The sequence below is a fragment of the Haemaphysalis longicornis genome, unplaced genomic scaffold (assembly GCF_048455015.1).
Source record: "Haemaphysalis longicornis isolate Haplotype H1 unplaced genomic scaffold, Haemaphysalis longicornis Haplotype H1 scaffold_3, whole genome shotgun sequence".
Classification (NCBI taxonomy): Eukaryota; Metazoa; Arthropoda; class Arachnida; order Ixodida; family Ixodidae; genus Haemaphysalis; species Haemaphysalis longicornis.
The window spans coordinates 76,538,672-76,558,535 of NW_027526335.1; the positions used below are offsets into that span (position 1 = coordinate 76,538,672).

The following is a 19,864-nucleotide window of genomic DNA, read 5'->3' on the forward strand; positions in this document are numbered from 1 at the left end:
ACAGATGATAGAATCCCACGTGGAACCTTATGCCCGTGGCTTCAGTGGCGTGTGCTTCCGTTTTCGCCCGGCTGATTAGGTCCTTTTGGATCTAGTAAGTCAGGGCTGGCGAGGGCGACCTCACATGATTATTGTGAAGTTAGTGGCGGGTCATATTTTCTATTCGGCCCCTGCACAGAGGTGTGGGCAGGTCCACGTGACGTGGAAGAGGATAGCAACCTTTCCGCATATATATAGTCTGCAGTCTTCTGTCGTCTACGCTCGCACCGCCCTCCCTTTGATATCGTTCCAAGCGCTTGCATGCCCACTTTTATTTCCTTCCGCTCTCCCGGGGTGGCAGGTGCGTCGCGTACGACCCACGTGATCACCGCGTTACCATTAACAAACAAACAATAAAACAAACAAATGTGCGTTAATTCCACCGAGTGGCGGGCATGCCGAAACGTCACGCGTGTCTGGTCTCATCCGGCTCCTCGAAGCGGCGGTAGCCGTGCCCGCGAATGTACATAAAACCAGAAACGCAAGGCAATATATGTGTGCGTGTACATTTAGTCACGATGACCTCAACAGACAAATTAATAAAATATGTTGAAGAACACGAGGAAGCTAAACAACAGAAAATAGGCTGGTGCTGTTGCAGAAGTATGGTAAAGGTGTTTGACGGGAAGTACGCACTAGCGCATCAGCGAATGAATAAAAAATGAAGCCGATGTAAAAAAAAAAAAAAAAAAAAAGGCGCGTGCAAGAATGCAGAAACAGCAGAGCGGCCCCTCTCCCTTCGACGGAGACACTGCTGTTGCACCTCCGCTTTACTTACGAAATTGCCGCTGAAAGTTCTGCATGACTGACACGCCCTTATCGTTTCGTCCGCAGATTTTCACATCTCTCTCAAAGTGGACCGCGTTAGCACGCGCTAGAAACCACGGCCAAGTCCAACGCCAACGCCCGCGCTACGAGCCCAAAGGAAATGCTGTGCGCCCGGAAAGCGATGATAGCTCGATCCAACAACGAAAAAAAAAAAAAATTAAAGCTCAATCGTATAGACACCGGTTTCATAATGCGAGGGACCCAGATTCGATTCCGACCACATGGGCAGCCCTTGCGCCTTTGTGGTGGCCCAATGGTAAGATTGCCAATTTCACAACGTGAAGGTCCATGGTTCGATCCCGGGACCTCCCTCCCTACCCGCATTTTTTTTCTTGAGGTGTCGAGGTTCTTTGGTGCGACGGACGGACAAAGCTAGGCCTAAACAGCTCTGTTGATAAAAAAAAATGATTTATTCGTGTTGTGCATGCTCTGAAGCAGAAATAAAACGCTAAAGTAAACGTTCAAAAAAAAAAAAAAAGAAAGAAAGAAAGACACGTCGAAACGTTAACCAATATGTGCATACTCCCAAAGTCCCGTGCTGCCACGGGTTTAGACTACTTACGACGGCGTAGAGAACTATTACGCCACCTCCGCACTGAGAGGAGGTAGCTCAGTTAATGCACTACTACAGTGCACTGCATGGTCCGATCACGAGCCTGCAGCTCTACAGGAGACACGCCGCGTCGCAAAAATCCGTAATGTACACATATGAAACTTCGTCGGGCCCTTACCTCATTTTGACGCTGTCAGGTAAACCGAAGTCTAAAATTCTGGTTCATACGGGTCTGTAGCCTTACCCTGGTATTTTGAGTCCTTCCTCCACTCGAGCCTCCACTGGAGGAGATCCTTGAAATCGATTTCCCCATGTATAAGGATTGCGGAATCCTCCCCTCAGCCGAGTGGAGGGAGCAAATGGAGTGGAGGAGGGACTCAGAATACGGCCCTGACAGTGTCTACCTCAGCCTGAGGACAGCGCCTCAGCGAGGGACCTCTCTGACGTTATGAAGGAGTTTGACATTCGCGCTTTTTCCGATTTCGTAACGTGGCGGTTCTAGTTTCTAACAACGGCGGTTCGAAACTAGAATTACGCAAAAAAAACGTTATTTTATTACTGAAAACTTTTTATAGAAGCTAAAGATTGGACCTTTTTGCAACAAAATATTTGTAACTAGAGATTTGGACCTGACGTTCAGGAACGGTGGACGAGCCCTACTGCGCATGCGCCAACTAGACATCAAAAAAACAAAGAAAGCGACTTTTTTTTTTTGCCGGATGTGACGTCATAATTTAAAAAAATGGCAGCTGTTGTACGTTTACTTTGCTGCGATCTTCTCGGCGTGATTTTTGTCTGCCGTTGCAGCGGTGCATGGGTGTTCGGCTTGCGATTGTGATAAGGGCGCGATTGTGATAAGGGCGCTCTCAAAGAACTTCTGGAGAGCGCTCACGGTGGTGTGCAGCGTGTGATTGAGACGCTGAGTGTGTGCGGCCGCCTTATTTGCGCGTAGTGCGTTACGACGGTGAACACGGGCGTTCTGCATAAGTTGTGCCGCCTCGATTTGCGAGAGTGATGAGTGCGCTCGCGACAAGCTTCTGCGCTGCATTTTATTAGAGCACTGTGTTGAGGCCGCTGGGCGTTTCGTCTCCGATGTGCGAGTGCGCGTATGCCTTCAACATCAAACGGCGGTGCTATCATGGCCAGCCGCGAACGATCGTTCGCACGAAACTCTTGTCGCTCACCACACGGTCATTGACTAAGAAATATCAAGACAAGACTATTGCGACCGGCCAGCCACGAGCGATCGTTCGCACGAAACTATTGTCGCTCACCACACGGTCGTTGACTAAGAAATAACAAGACTATTCCGACCTACAGGCTACAAAGGTGATTCCTGCGCGTCGCTTTGGTTCGTCGAACCCCGTGTCTTGTAATCGCTGCGTGCTGTCATAAGCTCTTGACATTATATTCAGGAGGTCATGGTCCTGCTGCATATTCTTAAATCATTGCAGAGGACTCTTGGCGCGCAGAAATGAAAAGTTTGTAATTATCCACGTTAGTTTCGTTGGTCTCCAGAGGGTTGCTTTCCTGACGAGCGTATTGATGCGTATATCGCGGTATGGGAGCTGTACAAATGTGTTGACGGATGTGGACGGGCACACTTTGTAGCTGTTCTTGGGGCGCTGGATATACGAGGAGTTCAAGGGTGTCTCGTCTGGTAGGTGGTTGAGGCGGGAGGTTTGGGAGTGATGGTAAGCTTCGTGCAGTTTATCTAAGGTATTATGTACTTCCAGTTCGACCAACTTGCACGTGGGTGTCGAGAGGGCACTGTTCGGTCCGTGAAAATATTTATTTCGCCCACCACCATATTTGGTGCCCGTTTGTGCTTCTGCGATCAGCCTTCGTCGTGTTCTGCTTGAGCGTACACAGTGACAAAGTTTGATAACCGTAGCGGGACCCCGCACGACATGCGGCAGTGGGCCAAATTAACATTCTCAAATGCTATTTCCATAACACTGTTGGACACGAATTCTTGTAACTTTGTTCCTCCTGTGGCTACACAGCCCGTCACCATGATGCACAGCATATACTGAAAGTCACGTAGTTTGTTGTTCCTATTTCAATGTATCTTGATGGTACATAGGGCAGACAAGGCCCTAACAGGCGGTGGTGGGAGCATGCCGCATTGGTGACGACTTGAACAGAAACCGATTTGGTGCTCCACTCCAAGACTCAATGCACGCCAGGTGGCTGCATGCCAGAATTTGATACGACGAGAGTGCTGAAGTTGTATGGCACAAAACAGGAACGAGAAATCTTTGAGGCCTATGTGATAAAGGTGGGAGACAGATGCACTATAGAATACTGAATAATTAGTGTGAAGTGTGCAGCAGCTGTAATTGCTTTTTATACATGTGGTGTTAAAGCAGTGTCACATGAGGGTTTTGTTTACTTTGTAATCACTCTCAGAGGGAAATGAAGCTTCGTTGATGAAGCTTTCCTCTATCCTTTCCTTGAGTCATGCCTGACATTTGACCAAAATTTCCAAGATGAAGTCTCAACTAACCTGCATAGCCACCTTCATTCAGTTCACTGTTTTGATGCATATTTAAGCACAAAACCCTGGGACGTCTGCCATTAATCACTCATAAAAAACCCTTGATGCCCGCCACACTCACCACTACCACTTCCACAACTTTGCAAAAAACAGATGCAAGCACAGCCATGACAGATTCCACCGTGCTTCCCAGTAAGCATGTCCCTTTATCAAGAAGGATGCATCACACTTCAAGTACACTACGACGCATACAAAAGCTAGTGATCATCTACCTCATCTGGACATCACGCCTTTCTACAAGGGAATGAGGCGGCACACACTGCTGCCCTCAAATTTACTAGCCACGGATTCGTAGAAAGCAGAAAAGACCTGCCAGATTCCCTCGCGAACCTCTAAGTCCAAAGCCGTTTTACAGATGCCTACAAACCCACACATACTACAACACAACATATTACCCAACACGTGCCCCTATGAATGCCCACCCTGCAAAGGAAGGAAGGAGAGAGAGAGAGAACAAACACTTATTTCTAAGTCCAGGTCCTAATTTGAAAGTTCAATTTACCGGATCCGCGTAGTACTCCTGAATGCCTGGTCCTAATTTGAAAGTTCAATTCACCGGATCCACGTAGTACTCCAGAATGTCCGTGCAGATCCGGTGCACGTGTTTGTAGAGAGCTTCCTGGGCAGCCTAAATGTTCACTGTCGGCGTGGGAGACAGCCAGAGCTCCCAGGAAGTGATGAAAGCGAGGGATTGGGTAAGAGATGGTGGGGTGAAGTCCCAATTAGAATGAGGGACGGATGGGTAGAAAGAACACCTGGGGCAGGAAGGATGGCCAGGGCGCCGATAGATGCGGTGAAGAATGTGATGGGAGGGGAGTGAAGAGGTTTAAGCCTGTCGAATGAGGCACGCAGCCTCACGAGTTAGACAGGAACTGGGGGGTGGGTACAGGGTGCGTGATAGGCATTGGGCGTTTAATTGGTAATGGTGGGAAGCGCGGTGTTGAGTACGAACCGTCGGCGGGTGGTACAAGGTTGGCCAGGACATGGGCGGACCTGGGAAAGGTACTCGGGTGAGCGCGTCTGCTAAGGCGTTTCCGCACATGCCAGCGTGGCCAGGAACCCAAACCAGTGTGAAGCGTGGCCAAGGATTCGATGCAAGTATCGAACTGACGAAATCAGTGGTGTGTGGGTGGGTCTCATGGTTAGCGAAATTACGAAGTGCTGACTGACAGTCGGAGAAGATATATACTGGCGTGGTGGTAGGAACATTAAGAGTAGCATGCTCTATTGCAAGGGCAATGGCGTATTCTTCGAGGGAGGTCGAATCCGGTGGAGGAAGAAAGGAAAGCATAGCAGTGTTTAAAGAAGGGAGTAGGAGAAATGAAGCCATGCCCATTGAGTTTGAGGGTATGTAGGAGATAGTAAAGGGAAGACAGAGCGGTTAAGCATCCAATCAACTGCACCCAATGCTTATCAGTGATTTCAAAGAAATGCGTCAAACTTGCATGAAACACCTTACTGCATTTTTAACTATCGTTCATGAAATTATTTGTGTAAATTATACACTTATACTCAAGTGACCAGGCAGTATATTTGAAGGTGTGTGAACATTCGCAACTTAGAATACTGTGCGAGTACTTTTTGATATTCGATTTGCAGCTCTGTTTCAAATATTTGAAATTTACAAATAGTAGAGGAACGAATGTTTGCTCTATCTGAGGATGTGCAAACTTTCAAGCTTCACTACATGGTAAGACCTTGCGGGTTGGTTTTTCTGCATGACACCGAAGCCGTGCCAAAAGCCTAATGCAGAAGCCTTGCACCAAGCAAGTGTTCACTAACTGTGCTGTATGTTAGGTCAAGTGCCACACTACAAAAGCAAAATTTATAATCTAAAATAGCTTTCCTATAAATATAATAGCAGAAGTGAGAAATAAAACGTTATTGCTGGCTTGTTGGTGAGGTCCCACCGGCAACTAGCATGCGCAGCTTCCTTTCAATCATTGAGGAGAGTGGGGGGACTGCTGCCTATCATATTAAATATGCCTAATATGCTTACTGTGTTCACAGCATTTTGAGGAGCCCATATTTCTTTATCTCAATATATGCAAAATTCTTGTTGCACTGGTTTGCATGTCTATGTTTTATTTTCTCTGTTACATTAAATTTTTTGTATGCCAAGCGCAAGTACCTGAACAGAGATGTGTCTAGTTCTGACTGCCTAAGCTGTCTTTTTTGGTGTAGTTATGTTTTATACACTCTAGAAACACCAAAACAAAGATAGTGTGGTTTGAAAATATTCAATTCGCAGCCAGCTTTTACTATTCGTATTCAAAAATATTTTATTGAATTCACAGCCAAGTTTAACTTGTGTTCAATTCACAGACGCAAAGTTGATAATCACACACCTCTAAATATATATACAAAAGGTAAGTTGTCGTTTGTAGTGACAAGAAACACTCAGCTGCAGTGGCGTCGCTAAGGGGGGGCCGGGGGTCCCTGGGCCCCGGGTACCAGCCCCTCGGTGAAGGGGGGGAGGTGCCACTTGTGCCCCTACAATGTGCAATGCTGACGTCGAAAACTGGAAGACAACTGTAACGAGACCAAAGCTTTGGCCTGTTCAATTTACGTCCCCACCAGTCTATTCAAATTTGTTTCCTGGTACAATGGAAGAAAGCGAGGAGAATTTTGGCATCCAGGAATGTCGCGGTAGTCGAGGATGGGTGCGGCTTCAGGAGTTAATTGGCTGCAGGGTGAGTGGAGGCGAACAAGGAACGATTCCTGGAGAGGGGGTGCGTCGGTATACGACTGCGACGCTCGGAGGGGTGTAGCGAGCGAGCTTGCTTTCCAATGGGACAACAGGGGCCTAACAAAGCCCCTTCATCACGTCCAGGACCACTGTTGGGGCGGCGGACGAGATCAGTAGGGGGGAGGAGTGAAGGGGGAGGCATCCAAGCCTACGAGACTTTGGTCATGTGTCCTCGGCGGTTATTTATGTGACTTTTTTTACGCACATCAGATGTTGTGTACGGGTCATGGTGAATGTTTAGCATTTTCTGGAGTCTTCGCAGTGACGCGTTGGAGACCATGTACCCCGGTCCGGTTGTCATATTTTCAGAAGGAAACAAAGGTGAAAATGACCTGAAAAAAAAAATATGGGGAAGATTGAATCTTGAGGAAGCGGGGACTGATAATTAAAACGAAATGAAAGTAAGTGTGAAACATGCAATGAAGGTTGGTGCGGGGGAGCTAACTGTACAAATTAAGCCTGTGTTGGGAGGAGGGGTGGGAGCTCAGGTGTCCAACATTAGGTGAGACAAATGGGTTGTCGCGATTTCCCCTTGGTTGCACCCGATTCCTTCAGTGCTTGCACTAACCAACCAATTCGCAATTTAAGCAATTGCAAAGGATCTGATATTGACTTTCCTTCATCGTGCCCAGTGACGCAGCCAGCACATGGAAATTGTACGAAGATGGCATTATATGGAAGGGGCGTATCCCATGCGGCCCCGTGTATGTAAACTAAAAGAACGGACGAGTAGCTTGTTGAACAAATTATGCAAGAAATAGAACAGTTATGTAGGCATTAATTTTATTTACCAAACTTTTAATCAGGTAAATCTACGTTTTTTTATTTCATTCCCCTGTAAGTTAAGAGCAATATAAATGAGTATCTGCGTTGCGCACATAAATAAAGCGGATAGCCGTGTGTTCATGTTCTTTCCATTTTACCATGGTTTCCGAGTGACCGTCCCAAGGAGTTCTAAGTGAAGAAATAGTTGAAGCTGATGACCTAAATATTTTGCTCTGGTAGGTTCATCATCTAGGTGGAGGGTGAGAAAAAAAAGGACAGGACAACGAAATTAAGTGCATAACAAAAAATTAAACACCAGGTACGTCATCCACTTTCTATCATTAGGCATTCGATCCGCTGAGTGCTCCCATCCCGGAACATGGTCGGGAGACCACACGATAATTGAGGTGGGAGTGAGGGGCAGTTTCTGTGTTAGTGAAAGCGTTCTGCTGAGTGCTTTGTGAACATTACTAGAAAAAAAATTTTGAAGACTGTGCGACAAAGGACAGGACGCCCGGTGTCGTATACAAGATTTTTGAGCTGAGTGCCCCTCCGCATGCAGTGGGGAGGAAAAATCTACTGGAACAACTCAGGCAGCACAACGACGACGTCTGGCTCCAAAACATCAGACCGCAAAAGAGACTTCGGTGAAACACTCCAGAAGCGTGACCAACTGGAGGAAAAGTTGCAAAGAACATAAATCCTTCCCTACGAACCCTCCACTTGTGTACATGCAGGCACCGCGCTCCACAGCGAAGCACTTTGTGAGTGACTGGCGCTACAACGCGACCCCAGTCGCCCCTGAAGGAAGAGGGAATCGAGATGGGTCCCAAACGTCTTGTTCTTGGTTATTACTTTTGGTTGGAGAGGGCGATATTATTTCCTCAGCTACTGGGAAAAGGTTGTTTCATCTAGGATCTGTCTTGAGCTAGTCGACTGTACAACGACGTCAATGAAATTGTCACCAACAAATCGGGATGGGCGCGACCGAACGGTTGTGACCCAGCGTGTGGCGCTGATACACTCGGGCCCGTACGAATCTGATATTTTACTCAAGAGTTCTTTCTTTATCGCTTCGTAACCTCCTTCGATTCAGGTTTCCTTCATTGACTAGTGGCTGCTTCACTGGTAAGCCCGAACCTCACATTTTATACTTTATACTGTGTTCGTTTTCCCAAGACGCCAATATCAATTAACTTATTTGCAAATGTGTGGTGGAATCTTTTTACAACGTACGAAAGGAAACGACAACATTGTCGCAGACAAACATCCACACGACTAGCCGTGCACTGGCCGCTTAGACGACTCATGTACGGCCAGTCATCTCTTTCCCCGCTAAATGCTCCCTTTCTATCTGCTTCCATTCTCAGTAATCACATAACCATAGAAATAGAGACCCGACAATGTATCTATTTCAAACGTACTGAAATTCTCACTTAGAGAAATTTCCAGCAGTCGCATGCTGCCACAGAGGCTGCCTTTAGTGACAAACGGGCAGGCGCAGGCGGTTTTTCCTAATTTATGGGGCAGCCGTTTCCTTCACATTTTATACCACTTGTCCTGCACAATACTTGGAAATAGCTTTTTTTTAAGTCCGGCTGTTGTTTATTTGCTGGGACAACTTCTATTTCTCCCCCAGCCTTTTTTCACCAGGCTCCGCCTGTGGTCCTTCAAGCATAATTTGTTCAAGGTGTGTTCCTAGACACAGGAAAATTGATGCGAATGAAGCGACTATTTGTCTTGCATGTGTTGCCTTTAAACAGCCCTATCATTGCTGGCCACCCTCCTCCAGGCCCGCGGGACGTCTGCATGATTTAGTCAACACAGCGGGCTGCAAAGCTTTCCAAACGCCTCTGGCGACCACCTTATAATAAGTGTCGTTGTCTGACGAGGCCCGAGACTCTCTCACACCTCCATTGCTCTTGCAGGCATCCATTCGCTTGGTATCGGCTGTAAGATGTGGTACTCTCACACTGCCGCATATCAGCCTTCACTTTTCCCCTAACCTACTTTGGTTTGGCACATTACACCCTGTGCTGCCGCAAGTAGCTCTTGGCCACTCCTTTCTCGGCTGCTAATGGTGTTTTCGTGCTCACGAGTGACACACCATAATGCTCCTTACTGGTAGGATTTTTATCGATGCCTAATTCACTGAAAAGGTCAGTGTTGTGTATCAAGATCTGCACCAGAGTCGTCGTCTGGGGTTCTCTAAACCAAGCTCGTGTAGCTATTATTGCCTAAATAACACACGGCTTCTTATCTTGCTGCTTACTTTTCTAATATATTGCCAGTTCTTATAAATAACTACACATCAAGTATCCTGTGGCTTCATTTCGCATCGCATGTCGCATATTATGCATGCTTGCATTGACGTTTCGAAGCCCATGCATTCAGTAGCTGTAAAATTTTTTTTTTTACATTGGTATCCAAATGAAAGACAAAATTTGTCGAGACCAATCGCTCTTGTCGCGCGATGAGAGCAATGCCAAGTGACAATAGTGACAGAAATCGCTTTTGGTAGCTTTAGTCGCAAGTGTGAACCAGCGTTCATATGCTAACAAGAGAAGACATTAATATTATCAATAATAACAATAACACTAGTTTTATTATTAATCATTGTTTTGTATATGTGAGGGGGAGACAAATTTTCTGGGCCTCGGGTGCAAGTTTACCCAGCAACGCCACTGCTCAGCTTCCATTGCCATCACTGCTGGAGAGAGAAAACTGACAAGCAAAACCTCATCCCTGACTAATTTCAGTTTTAAGTTGTAGTGGTACTGTTCGACAAGCAATAACTTATTTGCGGTAAGATTGCTGCAGACAAGTCCTCAGTCACGCTAAACACAGAAGAAATGAACTTGAAAGCATTGCACATCATAAGATCTGTTCCTAAAAGTACCAACAGTATTGTTCTTTGGCATGTGACAGCACACATCAAGGGCATATTGGGTGAACTGTCCAGCATCTGTTGAATGCATTGCATTATACCAGCTTGAACGTGCCTTAGAAGGGATAATTTTAAAAGCGGTAACTTGAGAGGGCCCACGAAAAAAAAAATGCTTAGCACCAGGGCTAAGTGCAACTAGTTAATATTTTCTCATTCACTACTTGAGGCCTGGATGTGGATTAAGGCTTGGTTCCTACAGCCGGTAACAACAACAACAACAAAAAAAAACTTTTGTCCTGTGCGCAGCCCTACCTCCCACCGGGCTGCATGTCCTATTATCAGCTGGCTTAAGGTTTCAGACCAACAAAGTGATTAGCAGACAGATTATGGGAGTTACTACACCTTCGCAATGGTGAACATTACCTGCCTGCCTCACGACTCCGAACACACAATTATACCTTCGCACAGGTTAACTCCGTTGTACTGGGACAAAAACACAGCCCTGTGGCCTACGTAGAAGTGGTCTACGTTTGCAGTGGCTAGCTTGGTTACGATGGGAGTGGTCATGCGCCATCCCAGTGCCCTCGTCTGACCGGCGTTGCTGCCTCTCGCCACGGTACGTAGGCGGCGAAACGCCCAGCGGCCTCAACACGGCGCTCTAATAAAACACAGTGCAGAAGTTCGACGGGAACGCACTCATCACTGTCGTAAATCGAGGCGACAGAACTGATGCAGAGCGCCCGTCGTCACCGTCGCAACGTACTACGCGAAAATTAGGCAGTCGCACACACTCAGCGTCCCGATCACACGCTGCACACCACCGTAAGTGCTCTCCAGAAGTTCTTCGAGAGCACCTTCGTCACAATCGTAAGCCGAACACCTATGCACCGCTGCAACGGCAGGCAAAAATCACGACGAGAAGAGCGCAGCGAAATGACCGCGCAACAGCTGCCATTTTTTTTTTAACCATGACGTCACATCCGGCAAAAAAAAAAAGTCGCTTTCTTTGTTTTTTGATGTCTAGTTGGCGCATGCGCAGTAGTGCTCGTCCACCGTTCCTGAACGTCAGGTGAGATTTGGGATGTCGAAACGACGAGTAGTGCTTATTTTACCGTCTACGAAGGCATGCTTCGCACGTGTAGTTTTGTTTTGAAAAGTTCCATGTCGCACCTTGATCACTGAAAATGCGATGAATAGTTAGCTATATCGTTATAGACTGCCGTGTTGTGCCTTGTACGACATGCCTCCTAAAGCGAAAGCCGTGAAATCTGACTTTTTGCAGTGTGGTGCTTGCGGCGTGGTCGTCGCATCAAGAGATGCTTCCGTTCATGAACGAATGTGTTCGCGTTGCAAGTTTGTTGTAGACGATGGGGACAAGTTAGACCACGACTTTATCCACGACAACGTCTTGCACGGAACTCTTCAAGAATATTCCGGTAACCTGACTTGTTCCAGTTTAGATTTTTGGTATTGCGCGTTGAAGCAACCCCGACTTAACGTGACGTGCGCTTTGGTGAAGTTCTATCGTGGCCCGGTATCGAACCTGCAAGTGACATGACGTCCTATTTTCCGACGCTGACACCCTGTGAATGGCACAACAGGCTTTTACTTTTATTAAGGTTAACTGTTCTACGCAAAACTGCCTTCTCGGAGTTTGTTTGTGGGCATAACGGAGCGATTTGCTCAGAAACTCCTGCTTATCGTAGCTTTCCGTTGTCGGTACATAAAATTTAGAGCTTTTAAATATTTATGGCTGTTTTTGGCGAGTGAGGGAAAGTCTTTGCAATTGACTGCCACAAAATTTGAAGCTTATTAGGCGCCGCTGTTTTGGAGATTGACTTTTTTTTGGTGAGGGATTTTGTTCAGTTTATCTGAACGTGTGGAACAAACTCACTGCTTTGTTTACTACAGTACCTCACCTCACGTAAATGAATGGGTTCGGTTTGCGTACACCGCAAATTCAAAAATTCATTCAACAGTTTCATGCGTACTCACAAATAAGGTTCAAAAACGGTTGTCAAAAAGCCTTGCATGTCCTTCACAACTGTGCACAAGCTTCACAGCTATTTTCACAGGTAACTTGTTCATTAACTGCAAGCTAGATAGAATGGACCAAATTTTTAAGAATTCTTTTTATTAAATATTACCTCTGTCAATAAACTAAATCCTTTCAATTTGCCCACATTTCGTGAAAACCTTTTTATAGCTGATGCCACCGTTGCGCAGATGAGGTGAACTTTTTTCATCTGCATCGGCACAAAACTTGCACCTTCATTCATGGTAGTGCAAGGAAAGCTACTCCCGCACTGCCAAGAGGAAAAGAATGGGACAAAACTAACTGAACTGGTTCAAATAATGCTGGCAAATTGAAACGGACCCACTATATGGCCGCCCAGTGTAATGAGTTACTCTGGGAGAGTTCTTTGAAACTCATGTTTCACCTTTGCCAACACTGCCTGCAACTTGGCGATGTGCTTCCGAAGTCATCTTGCTGTTTCTGAAGGTTTGATCATGCTGAAATGTTATGTGTTAATATGCAAGGATGGGCTCAGCTCCCCTTTGTGTCAGCCGGACACGAGTATGTCTTCCCAGCATTGATGAGCACATTCTGTGTTTCCCAGTCCTTGTTACGGGGTCAAGATGGCTGAATTAATTTTGGTTTTAAAGCGAAACTTTAGTGTCCTCACTGATGACGTTGTACGCCAATACTCCCTACAGGAAAGCCAACTTTCTCTGCCGATGATTATGAATGATCGTGGGTGAAGTGAAAGGAAAAAACGTTTCCCATGGCCGGAATCAAACCTGGGTCCCTGGTGTTGTGAAGCCAGCGTCTATCCGATTGCTGCATTTTGACGTGGTCGAAGCATACGCTAAGCAGTAGGTACAGATTCCTGCCGTACACCCTAAACCCAAATGGATACGGAGTGCACACCTGAGAGTTGAGGTGGGTTGTCTAGACAAGTGTTGCGTACCTCCAGAGAAGCACATACTCGCAGTGAGGGATTGGCCAACTAAAGAATCCATCACAAGAAAGCTTTGTGTTCAACCATCGTCGTCGTTAGACGGAGGGGTGCATGATTTTTCACTCTTGATATTGATCTTGTCATTAAAGTAACCGCTGAATTCCATTCATGTGTGCATTTCTTTATATTTCTAGGTGATGATGTAGGGGTGCATGATTTTTCACTCTTCATATTGATCGTGACATTAAAGGAACCGCTGCATTCCATTCATTTGTGTCTTGCTTTACCTTTCCAGGTGATGATTCAGCCGCCATGCTGCCAGACTGGTTGAAGAAACAGCTCTTGTACCTACATCCGTCATGCATGAGGACATGTGGCATAGGAATCAAGGACGTCGTGGAAGCTTGCCTGGAGGGACAAGACAGCTTGCTCATTGCGTGGCCATCCACAAATGTTGGCCTGACCAGTGTGGCCTTCAAAAACCAGCACAAGACTAGCAAGCGGAAAACAGTGACTGTGAAGAAGAACTGCGGCGCTGTCGTTGCTGCTAGCAACGTCACGGTGATTCCAACCCAAGGAACGACTGATGAGCGTGATACGGTGCTTCAGAAGTGCCTTCTGCATCAGAACAGTAAGCAGCGTGTTTGTTTACTGAAACCATTTTATTTTTGACATGGCCCATTTTTAATTATGTCAGATGCTGCAGTAGTGTTCAAAATGCAAAAATACGTCCCTAAATAATGTGCAGTAAAGAAAAATTGTTTACTTACCATACCCACTCTTAAATCTTTGCAAATAAAAAGTTTGCTTGCATAGATATAGTCTATTGAACTGTTCAAAATGTTCTCTTGCTTGACTACTGCCGTCCAAACTACAGAAAACTACAATAGGTGTACTAGTTGGTTACATATTCATTTTTCACTCCCCCACATCCAATTCTTGCTCTGCCCCACAAAAAAAGAAAAAAGACACTTTGACTGCACATGCACATAATGTTCCTTTGATGCCTAAAACTTTATTATTTTGCTTAAGTGTGAGGAGATTTTTATGATCTAAAAGGGTTTCTAAAATCTCAAATATGAAGTCAGAAAAAAATTTGGCTCATTAGTACAGACACTAGGTAGGACACACTGGGCACTGGGAAACACTGGGCGCTGGCTGCCCATAAATCACTTGAACAAGAGAGCTACTTACCTTGGCCACCATGATTTATGGTTCAAGTGAAGACAATTGCGTAAAGTTTGTATTGCGGTCATTTGTAATAACAACACAATTGCACAATTTCGCTTACCTGTCACTAGCCCATTGAGCCACCCGGGCTCGATGCGAGTTGACACGCGTAAGCAATATTTTTTTTAGCACGCGGCGGTACGTGCTGCCTTCTCTTCTTTAATTTTTGAAGGTCCGGGATCCTTTGTCTGTCGATAGATGGTGTTAAATGTCGAAAAAACCTCAAAGTGCAAGAGAAAAAAAACATTGTTTGAGTTGTTGCTCCTGAGCAACACTGGGCATCAGACGGATATAAAATGTTTATGCCGTTGTGCTGTACCATTCCCACGCAGCACCCTGTTGGTTAACCGATCCCACTAGCATTATGTTTCCTTGCAGTGGGTGACTTTGTGAAGGCAGGTTCTCAGCTCCAGTGCCGCTTTTACGGACAAGTGCTATGCTTTCAAGTCCTGGCATCTCGGGGAGAGGACGGCTCATTGCTGGAGAGCGTGGATGGGAGCCTACTAGCCGAAGATGAGAGCCTGGACAACAGCATGAGGCGACTGCGGATACACGAAGGAGCGGGAGGGGGTGACAACAGCCTTACAGACTGCGCATCTCCAAGGACACCTTCAGCGAAGAAAGCTTCGTGGTCCATCCACAGCCCCATTGCCTTCAGCACGCCGAAATCAGTGAGCCATCACCAGCGCGAAAGTAAGGAAGTGGCCTTCCACCGAATTGGTGCTGGCACAGAGATCGTCGTCAAGTCTGCGGCGCAGCAGCATGATCACAAGCCCACACGTGCCAGCTATGACCACATCGGAGGCCTGGACAGAGAGATCCGGCAGCTGCGAGAGCTTGTCGAGGTGCCTCTGAAGCATCCGGGGACGTTTTCGCGGTTCGGTGAGTCTGGCAGTCATCCCAGCAGCTTTTTATTGTTTTGGCATCCATGGGGAAGGTGTGCGTGTGGGGTGGGAGTTCTGTTGCCCAATATGATGGGAGAAAGGGGAGGGAGAGATTGTTGGGGACAAGGAGTAGCACCCTTTTCATCCTCTCTTCTCCATCTCCATCGTGCAGAATTCTTCCCCCGCACCCCTTACCCATATTCGACATCGGTGTAAAATTTTATTGTGTTTGCAAATGCTATTGCATTTAGTGCTGTGGGACTGTCAGACAATGTAAATAGGTTTCCCTCTGTTTTCGTTCTAATTTAGTTATAAGCCCATATTCTGAGTCCCTCCTCCACTCCATTTGCTCCCTCCACTCGGCTGAGGGGAGGATTCCACAATGCTTATGCAGGGAGAAATCGATTTCAAAGATCCCTCGACTCGAGGCTCGAGTGGAGAGATACTCGGAATACCAGGGATAGTAGTGCTCACAGCAAGTGTTAGTATAATGCTTAAAATTGCTTACTGGTGCATTTATGCTATTTCATACTATCCAACTTTTGCCGCGTGTACTCGTGGAATGAACAATGGGCGAATTTTTGGCTAGTTAGCATAAATGCTAGTACTACTTAGGTGGTAGGTTGTAATAATGCAGAAGAAAGAATTTCGGCAGTGTGTCTTCATTGTGTTGTTAGAGGGTACAAACCCTTGTGCATCAAGCCTAGTTGTGGGGTGACAACATAGAAATCAGCTCATAGTCATCCTGAAGAACTGCTGGGGAAACCCAGGGTTGTGTGCCTCAACTGTTTCCGGTTATTGGGCTGTGTTTACTGAAGCACGCTGGAAAAGTCGGGAATTTGTATGTGAGCGACCAGTGCAAAGGTCTATTCACTGTGTGCTCGTGTGTGTGCAGGCTTGAAGCCGCCCAGGGGAGCGCTCCTCTTTGGTCCACCAGGCACGGGCAAAACAATGCTTGCTCGGGCAGTGGCAGCCGAGACAAAAGCAGCATTCATCGTGATAGACGGGCCACAGGTGTTCAGCAAGTACGCCACTGCCTTCACTTGCTTACTTGCATGCTGCAAATTGATGTTGAGGTCACTTTTATAATTGAGCTTGGGCTAATGCTGAACACAGCACAAGGGAAGACGAAGACAGAGAAAGGGCAAACATAGACACGACGCTGACTCGCAACTGAATTTTAATAAAGGAAAGCAGCCCTCTCCTTGGGTGTGCTTGGGATCAATCGCTCATGTTTCGCACTGAATCCCAAATGCAGGTACTATGGAGAAACTGAGGCCACATTGAAGAGCATCTTCAAGGATGCCTGTGAAAGGTATGGTGCCTGCATCAAACAAACAAAAAGAATTCAGCGAAGCTTGCACTCGCGTGCAAGGCTTGAATGGCAAAGCTGTTGTAGGTGATCAGTGACAGACACAAAGTTGAGTTTTAGTATCATTGTGGTGTCGTGGTTGATGCCAGTGGCATGGCATTTCAATGAACTTATGTTGAGCAAAGCCAGAGTGAGCTTGTCATTTCGGTCAACATTTTTGTACGCCACTCTGCAAACGCGGCTTATCGTCGTCTAGCGGATGCTTTGCACGCCGAGCCTCTTGAAGCGCGACGTTTTCCTTGGCCGTGCGAACTATCCGCGACTGGTCCATGAGGAGTCAGTGATCACCTACACCAGCTTCAACATTCAAGTCGCGGCTTTTCTACAGTACAGAGTGCATGCGCGCGACGACACGGGGACGAACGAACGGGGGACATACGCTATGATGTGTCATTCTCGTTCCAAGCAAGTGTTGCCACGATATGGCGAACGCTGAAGTTTTTCTGTGGCCAAAGTGGTCCAACTTCCCGAATTGGGTAGGCTTGGCTGGGCGAACGTGCGCTTGAGGCACGTGTGCACGAACATTCAGCTATTTCTTGGTATTTTTAACTGTGGACAACATACACAAATGATTTGCTTAACAGCTTCACTGTTAAAAAAGAACCTGCGTGTTTTCCTTAATTAATTCAAGGCAGTAGAGCACCTTGTTGCTGAATGCTGTTCAATACTAAGCTGAGCTTGATTCCTAATCAAGTTTTGTCACTTGCTTGCCATTTTCCCTTTGAGGCTATTCTAGTAATAATATTTTCTAAATAATCCACCTGGCCTCGTATAGTGTCATTTCCTCTGTTTGTGGGAATGTTACCCTGTGGTAGTATGCAACATCATTGGTGTGCCATGCATAGGGTAGTTCCCAAGTGAAATGTCGCATCTTGCATATGCTGTGCCTCCAACAACATGCCGAGACCACTGACACCCTTTTCTACTTCCTTTACGTTTCGGCAGGGCACCAAGCATTGTCTTCATCGATGAAATAGATGCACTCTGTCCCAAGCGCGAGTCTGGAACATCCAACCAAGAGGCCAGGGCAGCAGCTACATTGATCTCGCTCATTGATTCACTACCAGTACGTCTGCCGTCTTGCGTTTCAATAGGTTCAAAATCTAGTTCACTTGTTGAGTGCCTTGTGGGGTTAAGCAATATACAGCATTGTCCTCCCCCCCTTTTTTTTTGTAGTTGGCTGAAGACAAGTGGGTCTTGGTGCTGGGTGCAACCAACAGGCCCAACTCTTTGGACACCTCCTTTCGTCAGCCTGGTCGCCTTGACCGGGAAATCGAGATCGGCGTCCCCACGGCACCCGGCCGGCAACAGGTGATTTTACGAATTTGATTTGGCTACCAAAGCTATGTGCGTAAAAGTTTTTTGGGGGAAAGGGGGAGGGGGGGCTATTGGTAACCTGCTTGCGAGGAATTCTTGGCGGCCGGCAACATCTTCAGGGAGGATGCTCATGCCATACGAATTCTTGTTCAAATGAATCTGAATCAATTTCAGAGCAACGCTACTTTCATTATGTGTAAAAGTTACACATTGTCACTGTTTCTGTTCTATTTCTGATTTGTGAGCATTTAAAGTAGTGTGTCTGATAGAATATCTCCTTTATTCTAACTATTTATGCTTGCTATCTATGCCTTCGTACTAGCTTATGCCAAGATCTGTTTCGCAAATGGTTAGGAGCCGAGATGCATGTTATTGCACTGGGCTTGTTGGAATGACAGGCGGTAGGGTGATTGGTGCATTTGGTGTACCACTGTTGCACTCAAGAAAGCATGGCACTTCTCAAACTTTGGGCTAAAGTTTTTTATTTTCTCACTAGATATGTATATGACTTAACAGTTGGCTCCTGCTATAAATAAATTGCGCCTATTTGGCAAACATTGCGCTGGGACAAGAGGCTGAATTGGGGTGGAAACAGTGAAATGTTTACTTCTGCCTTTTTCTTCTTTATCGTGACCACTGCTGGCATTCCTTACGTGTGCAGATTCTCCGGAAAATATTGAGTGATGTCAGCCACACACTCAGTGACAAAGACATTGCTGAAGTAGCGGATGTTGCCCACGGCTTCACCGGAGCAGACCTGGCTGCCATGTGTGCAGATGGTAAGTGTGCATTCATGTCTGTCCATAACCTGAGGTGTTTGAGCAAGTTGTGCCTTCTTCAAGCCCTCAACTGACTGTGTAGTTGTGAGGCTGGACTTTGGTATGAGCTATTAATTTAAGAATGAACTAGTAAGATGTGAGTAGAAACAGTGAAAGGGGAGACAAGCAGTTTGTCTGATTGTCCCCTTGTCATTACTTCCGGTCACGCTATGGCATGTTTCTCAACATAAGTGAACTTTCGTGATACACGTTAAGAAATAATGTATGGAGAAATAAAAGCTTTCAGCATTAGAGGCTGCCTCCCTAAGCTGCCTTGTTTAATTGAGGTCTGTGAGATTATTTCTGAACTCGTCTTAGTTTTCCACAAGCGAGACAACTTGAAAAGATCTCCAGTCCCCTTGTACGTTTAAAACTACGTTCGCTTTGTTTTGTTAATAAGCAAGCCATATAACAATAGAACTACAGTTGAGCCCCTTTATAAAAGACACTTCCCGAGGATCAGTCTCTGTCTCTTATATGAGAGGTTTCTTATAAGCAGGGGACCATGTTTTCACCAACTCAACCCCTAGTTCAATGTGGGCACCGTACGACTAAAATAAGCTCTAAAGAATTCTACAGCATGTTGCAAAAGGTTTATTCTAATTTATGTTTTGCCTCCATAATTTATGAAATAGTTCAGAATCTTTGTTTGCTTCATGGCTGTAATTACACTGTTTTTTACAACAAATTCTACGAGCTTTCTCTTCAATTCACTCTTTGCAGAAGATGAATCGTAAATATCGCATTAACAAGCCTGGTGAATAGCCAGAGCACAGAGTTTCTTCCGCTGTGTGCTCTAATTTTCATCACGCTTGTAGGACTCAACTTCTGCGATGCTTCTTGATTGGGCGCTATGCGATTGGGAAAGCCCCCTGCGCACTCTGGGTATTCTTGACTTG

General features: G+C 46.2%; 1 protein-coding gene across 1 annotated transcript in view; it reads left to right on the plus strand.

Annotated features, from left to right (window-relative positions):
• The first annotated feature begins 11,499 nt into the window (after positions 1-11,499).
• LOC144174650 (ATPase family gene 2 protein homolog A-like) overlaps positions 11,500-19,864 on the plus strand; it is a 29,576-nt gene continuing 21,211 nt past the window's right edge. The window contains exons 1-8 of the mRNA XM_077703436.1: positions 11,500-11,817; positions 13,640-13,975; positions 14,953-15,456; positions 16,354-16,483; positions 16,717-16,773; positions 17,776-17,896; positions 18,007-18,141; positions 18,809-18,926. Of these exons, the coding sequence (XP_077559562.1) occupies positions 11,622-11,817; positions 13,640-13,975; positions 14,953-15,456; positions 16,354-16,483; positions 16,717-16,773; positions 17,776-17,896; positions 18,007-18,141; positions 18,809-18,926 (1,597 nt within the window). The 5' untranslated portion in view covers positions 11,500-11,621. The remainder of the gene's footprint in view (positions 11,818-13,639; positions 13,976-14,952; positions 15,457-16,353; positions 16,484-16,716; positions 16,774-17,775; positions 17,897-18,006; positions 18,142-18,808; positions 18,927-19,864) is intronic.